The 13,111-nt window shown below is 43.9% G+C and overlaps 1 protein-coding gene across 1 annotated transcript in view; it reads left to right on the top strand.

Annotated features, from left to right (window-relative positions):
* Window positions 1-13,111, top strand: part of SLC12A8 (solute carrier family 12 member 8) — a 47,946-nt gene that overhangs the window by 31,649 nt on the left and 3,186 nt on the right. The window contains exons 7-12 of the mRNA XM_053947650.1: window positions 1,438-1,525; window positions 3,051-3,138; window positions 6,253-6,399; window positions 9,209-9,881; window positions 10,736-10,833; window positions 12,385-12,502. Coding sequence (XP_053803625.1) covers window positions 1,438-1,525; window positions 3,051-3,138; window positions 6,253-6,399; window positions 9,209-9,881; window positions 10,736-10,833; window positions 12,385-12,502 — 1,212 coding nt within the window. The remainder of the gene's footprint in view (window positions 1-1,437; window positions 1,526-3,050; window positions 3,139-6,252; window positions 6,400-9,208; window positions 9,882-10,735; window positions 10,834-12,384; window positions 12,503-13,111) is intronic.

The raw sequence follows: 13,111 nt of genomic DNA, 5'->3' as shown, positions 1-13,111 counted from the left end.
TGAGATTGGTCCCATGGCTCTTGTCTATCCTTCATCTTGGGAAAAACCCCTTCCAAGCAGCAATCTGTGTTTGAGCTTTAAAATGCAATGGGCTGTTGCTGATTTAGAGCTGTAGTCACTCAGATTTGCAGCAGCAGAGACTGACCTTGTCATTCTTATGCCCTCTGAACACGAGGAATGGCTGCTGGGCTTGGCAGCCACGGTGGACTGGCATGTGGTCGGTCCCCTGCTGCCGGGCTGCCAGATGCTGTGGGTGCCATGGTGCCATGGTGCTGGCATCTTCCTTCCCATTGTTCTGTGGTGATCTCACCCTGGCCCCAGGGACCGTGCCACCAGCACTGCTGGCTGGCTCCTGATCCACGTGTCCTTATGGAGACATTAGTCTGACATCCCGGGGGGGCAGTGGCGGGCAGAAGTTAGCGTCCTAAAGTCTCTTTGGTCCTGCCTTCAAATTATACAAATTCCCATCAGGATTTTAAATCATAGGCTTTTATTTATTTGTTTTTATTTATAGCACATACCTGAAGTCTTCTAAGAAAACTTTTGGCATAATGTGGCAAGGGAATCTCTGTTTTCTTGACAAGTCTGGTATGACTCCTCCTTCAGCTATGGACAAAACCCCTTAACCAATCTGTACCTTGGCTTTCTAGTCTTAATGTAGAGACTCTAATCCTCTGATTCATCCTGTTTCCCTCTCTTGTGTCTTTAGATGGTAATTTTTTAGGCTAAGGACTGTCCCTGATTGTATAATACCCTGCACTCTGGCCTAAAATAACAGTTCAGTATTTTATTCTTAGTCCTACCATGTGTTTTCTATGTGACACTGGGACAATCACTTGCCCTCTCAGTGTTTCTGTTTTCCTATCTGCAAGGCAGAGATAATGCCTACTTCCAAAGCAGATCCCTTGGCTGGAAGGTGCCACCTACGTGCTGAGAGCACTGTTATTCCCTCTGCTAATGTGATCATCATTTAATATGGACAGGACATTCTGTTTTCTAGCAGTGGCTGTCCCCTGTGAATGCAGGGACCTGTAATGGATCTGCTCTGGGGGTTGTACCACCAGCTGCATGTGCTGCCCTGATGAACAGTGGCATTTCTCTTCAACAACTGGGCAGCATTGTCTCCTGTTAGGTTTGTATGAAGATAAGATGGGATTTGTTCACATACTGCTTCCCCCCCAGCATTGTTCAAACTGGACAGAGGTTTCTTTGACATGTTAGTGGTGACTTGCTTCTGTTAAAGACATGAACATTTTTTTACCAAGCTATTGATGGGAGCCAGTATTTGTCTGTGTGGCAGTGCAATGAAGTGATATAGTTACTGTTCTGAAACAATCAATGAACTGATTGATTAAATTTTATTAGATATTGCAATGTATATTATATATAATATAACTTAGATTGACTCTAAATTGCACTTGTGTCTGCAAAATACAGGTGTGATGGCTGGGTTCAATATGAGTGGAGATCTCCAGAAGCCTTCTTCCAACGTCCCTCTGGGGTCTCTGGCTGCTATTGGCACCTCGTAAGTCATTGCTTGGGGAAAATTTGCTCTGGAGACTGCCCTGAGTGTGACCAATCCATTTCATGTTCCCATCAGCTTTCTATTACTCAGCCATCTGGAAAATTAAAAGTGTGGCTCTCATTCCAATTGTCATCCATTACCACCACATACTCTGGGTGGGTTGGAGATGTTTGTTAGTGAGGATGTGCTCAGTCCTTCCACTGCTGGCTGGGATCTGTGCTGGTGCTGGGGTGCTTGTGCTGCTGCAGCCTGGCTGTCCCAGAGTGGAATGCAGAGTTCTCCAAGGCTTGGGAGGGGAATGATTTTGTCATTCACTGCTGTTGATTTCAAAGTGGGGGGGGGGGTATTACTTGTCCCTCCCCCCATTGTGTTCTTTTTCTATATAAATAGAAAAGAAGTATCAAAATTTTGTACTTTTTATTGCTGGGCAAATGAGGCCAAGAGAGGTGAGATGACCTACCCACCTGCAAGACAGAGGAAACAGAGGCCCTGCATCACCAAGTCATGCTCTTCCCAAGGAAATGCTACTTTCCAGGAGAACTTTCCACTGCTGCATATTAAAAAAAAAAAGCCCTCAGTAGGTTTTCCTGCCTGCTTTTATTGCCATCTAAATTGCCTTTGAAATTATTTCTTTTAATTGTGTACCAATGTTCAGTCAGGGAGGAAGATTCTTCACAATTTGGAGGCATTCCTGCTGGAAATGGTGCTTGTTTTCAGAGGGTGGATTCCACAGGACACAGAAGTATCACATGAATCCATCTATCCAAGGCTGTGGTCATTCCGTTCTCTGCTGTCTGGGCTTTACAGACAAAATTATCCCCCAGCCTGAGTATGGAAAGGCCAGAACTCCAGAAGAGGATCCTGGCTGAGGCTGCAGAGCAGGCTGGCTGTGCTGATAATGTTGCTGCCAGATGGGGGGACCTGTGTACCTGCAGAGCCACAGAATGACAGAATGGTTTGGGCTGGAAGGGACCTTTAAAGGCCATCCAGATCCCGCCCCCTGCAATGAGCAGGGACTTCTTCAACCAGATCAGATTGCTCTGAGGAAACATTCAAGGTCCATCCTGACCGTGAATGTTTCTGGAGATGGGGCATCCACCACCTCTTGGGGCAGCCTATTCCTATGTTTTACCACCCTTATTGTAGAAAATTTGGTTTTTTTCAGCTAGTCTGAATTGACCCTCTTTTAGTTCATACCATTACCCTCTGGCATTTTGCTACAGGCCCTACTAAAAAGTCTGTCCCTAGGACTGGGATATTTCTCCCCTGCACACCTAAGGAGTGTGGGTAGCTTCCCCTCAGGGGTACCTGCAGTTGTGCTGCAGCTGTCCCTTGCACATCATAGTGGGTAAGTAAAATGGGTTGGTGCCGAATTTATCCCTGAAGCTAAATCATTCAGGAACCATGCAGAGTGACTGAAGACTCAACTTGTGGTCATTTGACTGTCTCCTGGCTCTCCTGGTGGCAGAATTCTCTATAGTCTCATCTTGCTGTGAAGAAATTGGTTTATTTTTGTTGTTTGCAGGTGGTTTCTGTACATGGTCTTCGTTTTCTTGCTGGGAGCCATTTGTACCCGTCCTTCACTCCGCTATGACTTCATGATAGCAGAGAAGGTAACTTGTGGTTTTATGTAATGGTGCTTTCAGGTTGCCATCTGCCTTACTGAATGCTTGAGTTTTTCAGAAGCCTAAGGAATTTGGGTATGCATCCCTCATTAAAATTCAGGGGCATTTCCCTGTTGCAAATCCCAGTGTACAATTGATTTGAACAGCCTTGCATTCACCAGCATATCCTGTAATACCAAATCTTGGCATTATCACCCAGCAATAGCTTTAAGAGCTAAAGTATGGTAATGCGGTCTAATGATAAATGCTGTATTTTATTCCATGTATCCTTTCTCTTTGGTGAAAGCTTAGACCAAATTGAAATCTCTGAAGAACCCCCCTGCTTATCTTTACCAAGTCAAGCGCAGCTCACATTTCCATATCTAGCAGGCTGTAATTGCAGGGCGAGGAATTGGATTATTAAACTCAAGACATTGCACACAGAGTATTTACACAAGGGGATGTTGTAGTGTAACACACCATGAACCTTACCACTGCAGGTCTCTTAAGAAGAGAGAAAGAGATTTTGGTGTGTGCCATTGTCTTTCTTTGGATGGGATGTGGAAAGGCTAATTTTCTGTTATTTGGTATTATCCAAAATTATGGGTTCACTGTATTTGACACTATTTTTTGTGATTCATTTGAAGTAGAGAAGTTTACATAGTTTGATCTGTAGCACGGTTTTAGTTTAAAATATCAATTTGAAACTCTGGTTTTGTTTCTTAAGTACTTGCAGCTCTAAACTTCTCACACCCCCCCCCACCAATAAACTCCTGCTGAGGTAAAAACATCCCCCTCTGTTTCAGGGAAGAAAAGGATGAACCTGCCTTCTCTAAGGCAACCTCTTTGTATGTCAGTGACTTAATGGGCAAAAAGTGCAGTATCCAAAAGAATCAGCTTTAAATGAATCTGCTGAAGAGAAAGAGATTGTTAAAGCTGTGTTTTAACTTCAGAGCCCTCAGGGGGAAAATGAAAAATCTCCTAGTAATGAATGAGAAGATATTTAATACTGTCAAATACAAAAAATAAATAAGCAAACACCCCCCTCCAAAAAAGCAAATTCAATTTTCTTTCCCCTAATATGGGACAAACAAATGGTGCAATATTCATGTTTCTTCTTTGAGTTATTACAAGATGCTTTAGATTTTAATGACTTTGGAGAGAGGAAGTGGGGAGAGATCATTACTCCTCCAAACTCTGCCTTTCTATAACAGGTGAATGAGTGCTTGGCTGCTTTTCTCTGTTGCAATATTTGTTTGGCTTTTTAAACACAAAAATGAGATTCAGTAATTTCACTTCTAATGAGCTCCAACTGCCAATTCCTTGCAATGTATTCACACTGTTCAAAACTCCTAGCAAAACCTTTCATCAGCCTTGGTGAAAGGGACTCTTCCCCTCTAACCCTGATTTGAATGTCAAGTAGCACATTTAAATGCAAGCATTTTTGGCAGCTAAAATAATATATGATATCTGGCACAACTGTTTGTTTCTTCCGAGTATTTCTCAGGGCAGGGTAGGATTAGAGGAGAGGGAAGGGAGGATTCCCCACTGAGTGTCTGTCTGTTGGTCTGATGAGAGCTGGTATCTGCTCATCTTTGCCCCAGGTTCCTTCTGTCCCACAAGATACAATTCACAAGGCCAAGTGGATTTTCATGGGGAAATGTTGTGCTAGGAAGTTTGAACAGTTCTGGATCATGATGTTAATGTCACATGCCTTCCCCAACAGCAAGATTTTTATGGCTTTTTACCCAATCTCCTTTTAGCTGCCTGCAGAATTTGTAGACAAAAAAAAATTGTCAGATTTACCTTGAATCATCTTTAGCCATGTAAATTTTTGTAATTCCTCCTGATAAAGCATGTGCCACCTGACTTCAATGGGGGCAGAAGAAGCTGGGAGGAGCTGTGTTCATTTAGACCCTCTTTTCCATGGAAGGAGGGGTGGGAGCAAAGGACATGTGGGATTCAGGGGACCTGCATTTGGTGGCATCCTCTGCCACAGATATTTGTCTGCACCTCCAGCACCCACTTCAGAAGAGTATTCAGAAGGGCATGTTGGATTTGGACCAAAATGTGGGGTTTTTCTCTCTGCCTGGCCTTTGTGCTGGAGTTACCCCCATGCCTTGCCATTCTCTGTGCCTGGCTGCTGGCTGTCAGACCTCTGCGGTCTTGCAGGACTTGGGGGTGTTTCAGGTGACCCTAGACCTTTGTTTTCCTTATTTTTTCTGTCCAGGTCCTTACACTGCAGTGCCAGGAACACTCCCATTTCAAAGTTTTCTTGCACAATGTTTATATTGTGGGGTTTTGTGTATTTGGGTGGGGTTTTTTAAATGCACTGTCTGTGCTTGCAGCTCTTGACAGTGGGGACCTGCTTAGGGGGCCCCCATCCTCACTTCTGTGTGACACACCAGGAGCTGTCCTTCCTTTTGCTCCACACCTGCAGGAGTTGCTCCCAGCTTGAAAGGGTGCTTCAGAAAGCAGTTCTAAAACCAGTCTTGTTAGTGCTATGGCTTTAAATTTTTTCTTTTTAATGTTTCATGCTGGCCAAAGGAAATTCTTTTCTCATTGAAGACAGGAAAATAAGGTCATTGTATTACATCCTTTGGAGCGTGTGTTTTGAGATGCCATTTACTTAAGTGGCAATTTTGATTTGGTTTTACTGTAGGTTTTCCTTCAGGATTGGTTTTCCCCTCTGAGACACAGGGGTTTGTCTTCCTGTTTTGGATGGTGGGAAGCCTAGGCAGCTTTTCCTGTATGATGTGCTGTGTATATAAGTGATCTTGCCTGAAATAAACTCACTTCCAGTTACTTAAGGGGAATCTAATAGCTGCTGCTTTGCTGCAGTTGCTTCAAGTGACAAAGAATTCCTTGGATATGAGCTTGTAAAATGGTTCTGTCGGTACAGGATGTTCAGTATTAAATTACCTTTATGGGATAATTTTCCTGTATTAATTGCTTGTACTATATACCACAGACCAATTAAATTGCTGCTTTCCCAGGGCTTCCTCTGTTCATTTAACAATGTTAGAAAATATATGTGATCTCTTAAAAGACATGTATTTAAGACTGCTTGGGTGTCTTTAAGGCATAACATGATGAACTTTGCATTCTCTCCACTTCCTCTAGGTATCCTTGGTGGGCTTTTTGTTTTTGCTAGGGCTGTACATCTCATCCCTGGCCTCCTGCATGGGAGGGCTGTATGGAGCACCCAGGATCCTGCAGTGCATCGCCCAGGAGAATGTGATCCCCATGCTCGCCTTCCTTGGACGTGGGGTTAGTCATCCTTTCTGCAGGATTGCTGTCAAACCTTCACCTGAACTTAAGCCACAATTTCTGTGTGTCTGTAGAGTGAGATGGGGGATGCATGAAATGCGAGGAAGGGAAAGCTCAGGATCTGGTATCCCATGCATATGCAGAAAAGCCAGGAAATGGGTGGTTTTATGAAAAAATACAAGCATCCAACTGTCTGTGGTCCTTTCCCTGCCTGTCCCCTGTGTGCACTGCCTCTGCTCCGAGCCCTCCCACGGGGTTTGGCACCATGCAGTGCTGGCACCTCGCTCACCCACCCCTGTGCCCTGGCCTGGAGCTCTGTGTCCTGCCCCCGTGCACACACAGCCCTGCCTGGGCTGCCATCAGTCCCCTCCCCCCGACCCACTTCTTCAAGATGTGCCCAGCAGGACAGGCACTTAGGATATAGCTTTGCCCGTGGGGTTTTTGCAAACACCTCATCCCTGCTGGTGCTGATCCCAGCCATGACCGAAGGAAGTACCTCCCTCTCCTCTGCCCTCCTGCCCAGGGCAGAAGCCTGAAGCTTTTGTCCCAGCACTTGGTGAAATAAATGGTAACTGTCTCTTTACCTTTTATCTGTTTTCTTTGTTAATCTTCTTTCCTGTACATTTTCTTTGGTCTGTTCCTATGCTCTGTGGTGACCTCAGAGCTGAGTTGGTGACCAGCTGTGATGCTATGGATTCGGTCTGTGTGCAGTGGAGAAGAGGACACTTCTTTGTGAGATAAGGTGCCTTCAGGACACTATTAAATAAAAACAAAGAATAGATTTGAAAGGTTAAGTTAGGGGTCTTCTAAGCTTTAGATATGCATTAAAACAAAGTCTTGCTTGGCATATGACAAGAAGCTTTTTCCTTGCTTTGTGAATAGTCTTTATGCATGAGTCATTCTACTGATATCAGTCACCAAGGACTCTGTAGTCTTGGGCTATACATCCATACATGATCTTCCCTTTTTCTGAACAGGGACAAAATAATTCCATCACTCTCAATAATCTGCATTATCTAACTGTCTGTACAGAGTGTCTGGAAAAGCCTTATGATGCTTTGCTCCTTCAGAGTGGCTTAAAAATACAGAAAAATATTTTTCAGTATTGATATTTATGAATGTTTAAAAATATTTAATAAATATAATAATTTTCTCTCTGTTGTTTTATGTGTCTCAAAGCAGTTTTCTAAACTAAAAATTATAATAATAGCAAAACTAATAGTAATAATTGTAGGGAAATCAGGAACAATAATGACTGCAAAAACTTCCAGCTCCTGAAGGCAGTTTTCAGGTGATCCCAGAATAAGCTCTTCTTTACTTGGCAACCCTTGTAAAATTCTCAGTGGTTTAGCAAAGTTGATTCCCTCTCTTCTCTGATAGTTTTCTGTCTTTCTGTCAAATTTTCTGCTCTGAACTCCAAGCAGAGTGCCATGATGGGAAGGGCTCAAAAAGAGGAGAGAAATCAAAGGCAGATCACTTTTCCCCCTTCCATCACTCTACCACCTTGGAAATTATTTAAGATTTGGTTTATGGAGAGTAAATTCATTTAATTTGTCCTTACCAATCTACTCCACATCAATACTTCTTTTCCATGGTTGAAGAAGGTGGTGTGGTCACCGTAACCCCAGCTGATGGGAAGGACACAAATGTTTTCTGTGGAGTTAAATCCAAGCCAGATGCATCCTGAGATCCTCCCATCTGTTCTCCATCTCAGTACACCTTTCTGAAGATGCTTTCTGAGATCTGTGTTCCTTTGTCCCTGAGATGTATTTTTGTTCATTCTGAAAAGATGTAGTGGTCCAGAACTTGTCCCCTTTTCTATTAATAAATAAGAGTGGAGGAAACAGAAATAGTTTCCATTTAAGCAGTGTGTTTATTAAAGAAGTAAATGCAGTTAAATGAAAAGATATTTTGTAAGATATCTTGTAAGGTATTTTTAAGCAAAGTCTTTACACAGCTTGCATAGGCTTGTCAGGTGGCAAAATGGTGCCTGGTCCAAGGAAGGATATGTTAGACCTGGGATTAAAGCTCATGAGCCAAAGACTCAGGTATTTCCACTGCCAATGCTCTTTGTTTTGTGTCTCTTTTCCTTCTCCTTCCCCTGCCTTCACCCAGTCCCAAAGGACAGGGGCAGGCAATGTTTCCCCTGCCCTCCTGACACGTGCCTGGGGTTGCTGGGGCTGGCTGCCACCCCCAGCCTCCCCACCTGCCAGCCTCAGTGCTGCTTTCCACCTGCTGCTGGGCTGGGTGGGAGGAGGGGAACCCCACCTGCAGGGGCTCGGCAGACCATGGGCTCAGCTCGGCTGCCTGTCAGGGCACGGCCAGAAGCTGCTGATGTGCAGGGGGCACTGCTTCATGCAGAGCTTTTCCCAGGGCAGCATGAGGGAGCCTTTTGGGTAGGCAGTGATGCAGAGTCCTGTAGAATAATTAGAGATGAACAGTTAACTCTAATTAACACGTTTTATTGCCAGACTTCCCATAAGCCCCACAAATCTCTCTGAAGGTTTATTGCTGCTTTAATGACATTGTTTTACCATGGAGATATGAATGAGAGTAGATGAATTTACCAAAGACAAAGCTTGAATAAGGTTTAGGGATGAAGTGGGAGCTCAACAGCTTTTGGCTTCCAGTCTGTTCTTTAATTTATTAGGCCTGTGAGCTTCTGTTTGCACATGCATGTATTTCATGACTAGGGGGGTACTGCAGACAGCCCAGGTAACCACGTATGGCAGCTGAGCAAGTGGGGAATCCTCATGGCAAGGTTCATGGTTATTAATTTAAATGTAATTTTGTTTTATTTATGAACTAGAAAGGCCCCAACAAGACTCCAGTGGCTGCGATTTGCTTAACAAGTCTCATCACCATGGCTTTTGTCTTCATTGGGCAAGTGAATGTTCTTGCTCCCATAGTCACCATCAGCTTCATGCTGACATATATTGCTGTGGACTATTCTTATTTCTCACTATCCTTGAGCTACAACATTCAGCAGAAACCTGAAGAGACCCAGATGGGAACTGCTAGACCTGCTCATTCTTCTCAGCCTTTAATTTTCAACAAGCCCTCCAGCCATGCAGCAGATGGGATAATTCAAAGCAGATCAAATGGCACGTTGCTGGAATTCAAAAAAGACATGGACCAGCTTTTTAAACCATTTTTTAGTGAGCCAAGTACTTGCAAAAGAGAAGGAACTGAGAATTTAATCCAAAAGGGCAAACGAAAGAAGGCAAAGAAGCCAGCCAAGCAGACATTACAAGACAGCTTTCTCCTGGATCCCCATCATGATGCTCCCCTGGCTCAGTCCTGCTGGGATGAGACCACGGAGCCCCGTGAGGGGCAGCAGGACGTGGCTGAGCAGGGCGGTCAGTGGGACGCAGGTCTGGGCTCATCACCTGCTGTGGATGCCCAGCACAGACCCAGGAGGCTGGAGCAGAGGGAGCAGCCCTGCAGTGAAGTGATGATGCTCCCTGGCCCAGGGGGAGAAGGTAAGGGCTGTAGGAGATGGACATCTCCATGTTCAGAGGAAATTGTTTATAACCTTGGTCCTCCCAGTGCTTTCCTGAAGGCAGGCATGAAACGAGCTTTATATGGGGCTGTCATTCAGTGATTCATGGCAATAATATCATTCATTCCAGGTGAGGGTAGAGTTCATTGCAATGCATCACAGGAGAAGTTCCAATGCAATTTCCTACAGAAGATTAATCACAGGAAAGCAGGCAGGACTAAATTTAGTGTTGGGTTGTTTACGATATACTCATAATTCTTCACAGGCATGCTGAACGCTGTACATTAAAAAGGGTTTAGGTGTATCTTGGGATTTACTTCATCCTGGTGTGGGGTAGGATGGTTGGAGCTGTGTGACTCTAAAACTTCAGGCTATCTTAATGCAGTGGTCCTCACAACACAGGTGGAGTCTTCAACTCAACATCCATAGGTGAAGATCTGAATTTGTTCTCTTGGTGATGTGGGTATTTGATACAGCACGTGTGCGTGGAGTTTGTCATTCCCAGTGCTGTAGTGTTTCATCAGCATTAGTCAGTTAAGCTTCCTAAACCCCTCTGAGGGAGGAAAGTATTATTTTTCTTATTTCACAAATTGTGAAGCTGAGGCAGAGATAGAGAGATGAAGCCTTCAAATGGACTTAGTAGCCAAGCTGGCAACTTTTTGGTTTTTTCCTTGCACTTCTTTTCAGTTTTCATTTTAGAGGGTTTGGTTTAACTCTATCATACCCAGCTGTCAGCTAGGATTTTTGCTTTGGTTCCTGGAATCTGGTAATGTAAAGTAGAGGAAAAAAACCCACATTATACCTCTTTTCTATTTTTTTCCCCATTTTCTTTAGAATCATCTATAAAGCAACAAAATCCAAAACTGGGAATTCAGCAAATACCAGAAACCTTCTACTCCAGATTTTTCAGCCACTGGATTTCCTTTGCTGGTGTAAGTACTTTTCTTTTTTGAGCAGTGTTTTGTGATAGTGGAAAACAGAAGGACATTCATCACATACTGCAGTGTAAGGTCTCCAGTACCTTAACAATGGCTTTTGATCCTCATATTCCAGATCACCTGAACTAAATACTCAAGGTACCATGCATCCAGCAGTTTGAATTCAGGGAAAGCCAATGGCATATTAAATTAAATAACAGGAAAAACCCCAAACAAACAAGCTCCAACCCAACTCAAAAGTACAAAATTCAAAGTCTGGAGTCTTAGGACTTTAAAGATGCATGGACGCATGGGGAAAAAAAAAAAAATCTGTATCCCTCTTCTCACTGTGTGCCAGTCTCCTTTTTCTTGCTGTGTAATGAACCGAGACATCGTCTTCAAAGCTGTGTTGCTTTTATTAATGGGCCAGTTTCTGCAAGCTTGGGGTGGGGTTTCACTAGTGCTGACTTCCTGATACCAGCAGCCTGGCTATGAAATTCCATCTTTTGAGGGAGGAAAGGAGAGCATTCCTACAGCATGTTACTTTAAATAACTTTTAAACAGCTTCTGCCTTAAGTTGCTGAGAAGTTTAAGACACTTAAATTCATCTTGGGAAGATGGATTATTGGGCAGATGACAGGGAAAGGGTCAGATATGCATAATGAATGAGCCATATGGCGTTGCTGCATGGATGAGGATTTCATAGCTGAGCATAAAATGTAACAAACCCACTCAAACAACCTAACAAACCCCGTTAGTTTAATTCCCAGATGGAGTTGGACACCTGCTTTTCAAATTCACCACTGCTCCTGCCAGCAGCCAGCTCCTGGTGAGGGGTCGCACTGGGCTGCAGCACCAGAGGTGGGCTGGGAGTGGTGGCCTCTCTTTAGGATGGCATCTTTAGGAAGTTGTGTGCTGATGCCACCTCTGGGCTCGTATATATTGTGGCTCCCAAGTGCATTTCATTGCAGAGCCATCAGCTCTCTGCCTTTGCGGGGGAATTTGCTTATGGAGATGATGGATGTGCTCATTAAAGCAAACTTGGTTTCCTGTCAATAATCAGGCTTTGGAGGAGGTTGCAACAGAGCAACAGGAGGGGATTGACAATGCAAAATAAAATCACAAGAGCAAAAATTGGATGTGTTTATTCATCCTGGCTCCTCTCCCCTCTGTCCTCTCTCTTTGAACTTCACTGATTGTGTCAGATGGGACCGTTTTAGCCCTTTCTTTGTGTGCTGCCCCTTGCTGTTCCAAACATCTCCCATGGAGATGCTACCTCTGCCCCTGTTTGTATGCAACTTGAGCCAAACCTCCTCCTGAGCTGGTCAGCCTCTGGGTACTTCTCTTGGAGAAGCCCAGGCAGAGACCCATGCTGTCCCTGGGAGTCAGGGTAGCTCACTGGAGCTGCCTCCATGCTGCTGAAGGTGACACTGTAAACCTGTGCGCTCCCTCCTTTTAAGTGAGACCAAACGAGGCTCCCTGTAACATGGAAACCTGAGCTTTGACTGTCCACATAGTCTTACCTCCCAGACTCTGGGGTAACCCCAAACCATATCTTTCCAACAGGCAATTGTGTCCCTCATCATAATGTTTGTCATTCAGTGGATCTACACCCTTGTCAGCCTGGGAGCAGCAGTTATTCTGTATTTCTACATTGGCCAAGTCAGCCCAGGACTCCCTCTTGGTGAGTTTTTTTCCTCTGTATTATTAAACCTGCTTAAAAATTCATTAAACTTTAACTTAATTAGGAATTGAGACTCTTGTGTTTAATATGTGGGTGATGTGATGATGTGAACGATGACAATTTGTTTCATTGCTTTTTTAATACATTTTCTCTCTGAGCCTTTAATTTTCTGTTGGATTCTAACTGTAACTAGCATTGGTGTGATAGTTTGAACGTGGTGCTTGTTGTTTTGTTATATTGTGCTTTAAACAGCAAAACCAGATACTAATATTTGATAGGGATGGCAGTTTGTAAATGTGTCCCAGCAATGAGAAAAATCTGCCATAAATAAGTTTTATTAAACCTAATCAATCTAAACCTACCTGAGAGAAGTTTAAGGAAAATGGGAATTATGATGAGTGTCTCATCAAATCTCAGCATTTATAACTGTGGAACAAGAGAGCCTTTTGATTCCAGAGCTAAACACGTTGAATATGTTGGGAACCTAATCTGGGAAAATACTTTAAGGCAGAGGGCATTAGAAGGATCTGTGCACGTGATTGGCTTAAACAATTTCAAAATTAAACAGTGAAGCACATTCAGCAAGCAGCTCATGAGAGCCCACAGCTC

This window comes from Vidua chalybeata, chromosome 7 (genome assembly GCF_026979565.1).
Source record: "Vidua chalybeata isolate OUT-0048 chromosome 7, bVidCha1 merged haplotype, whole genome shotgun sequence".
NCBI classification, from domain to species: Eukaryota; Metazoa; Chordata; class Aves; order Passeriformes; family Viduidae; genus Vidua; species Vidua chalybeata.
The sequence above is the reverse complement of the archived record's forward strand: the minus strand, read 5'-3'. Positions and strand labels throughout refer to the sequence as shown.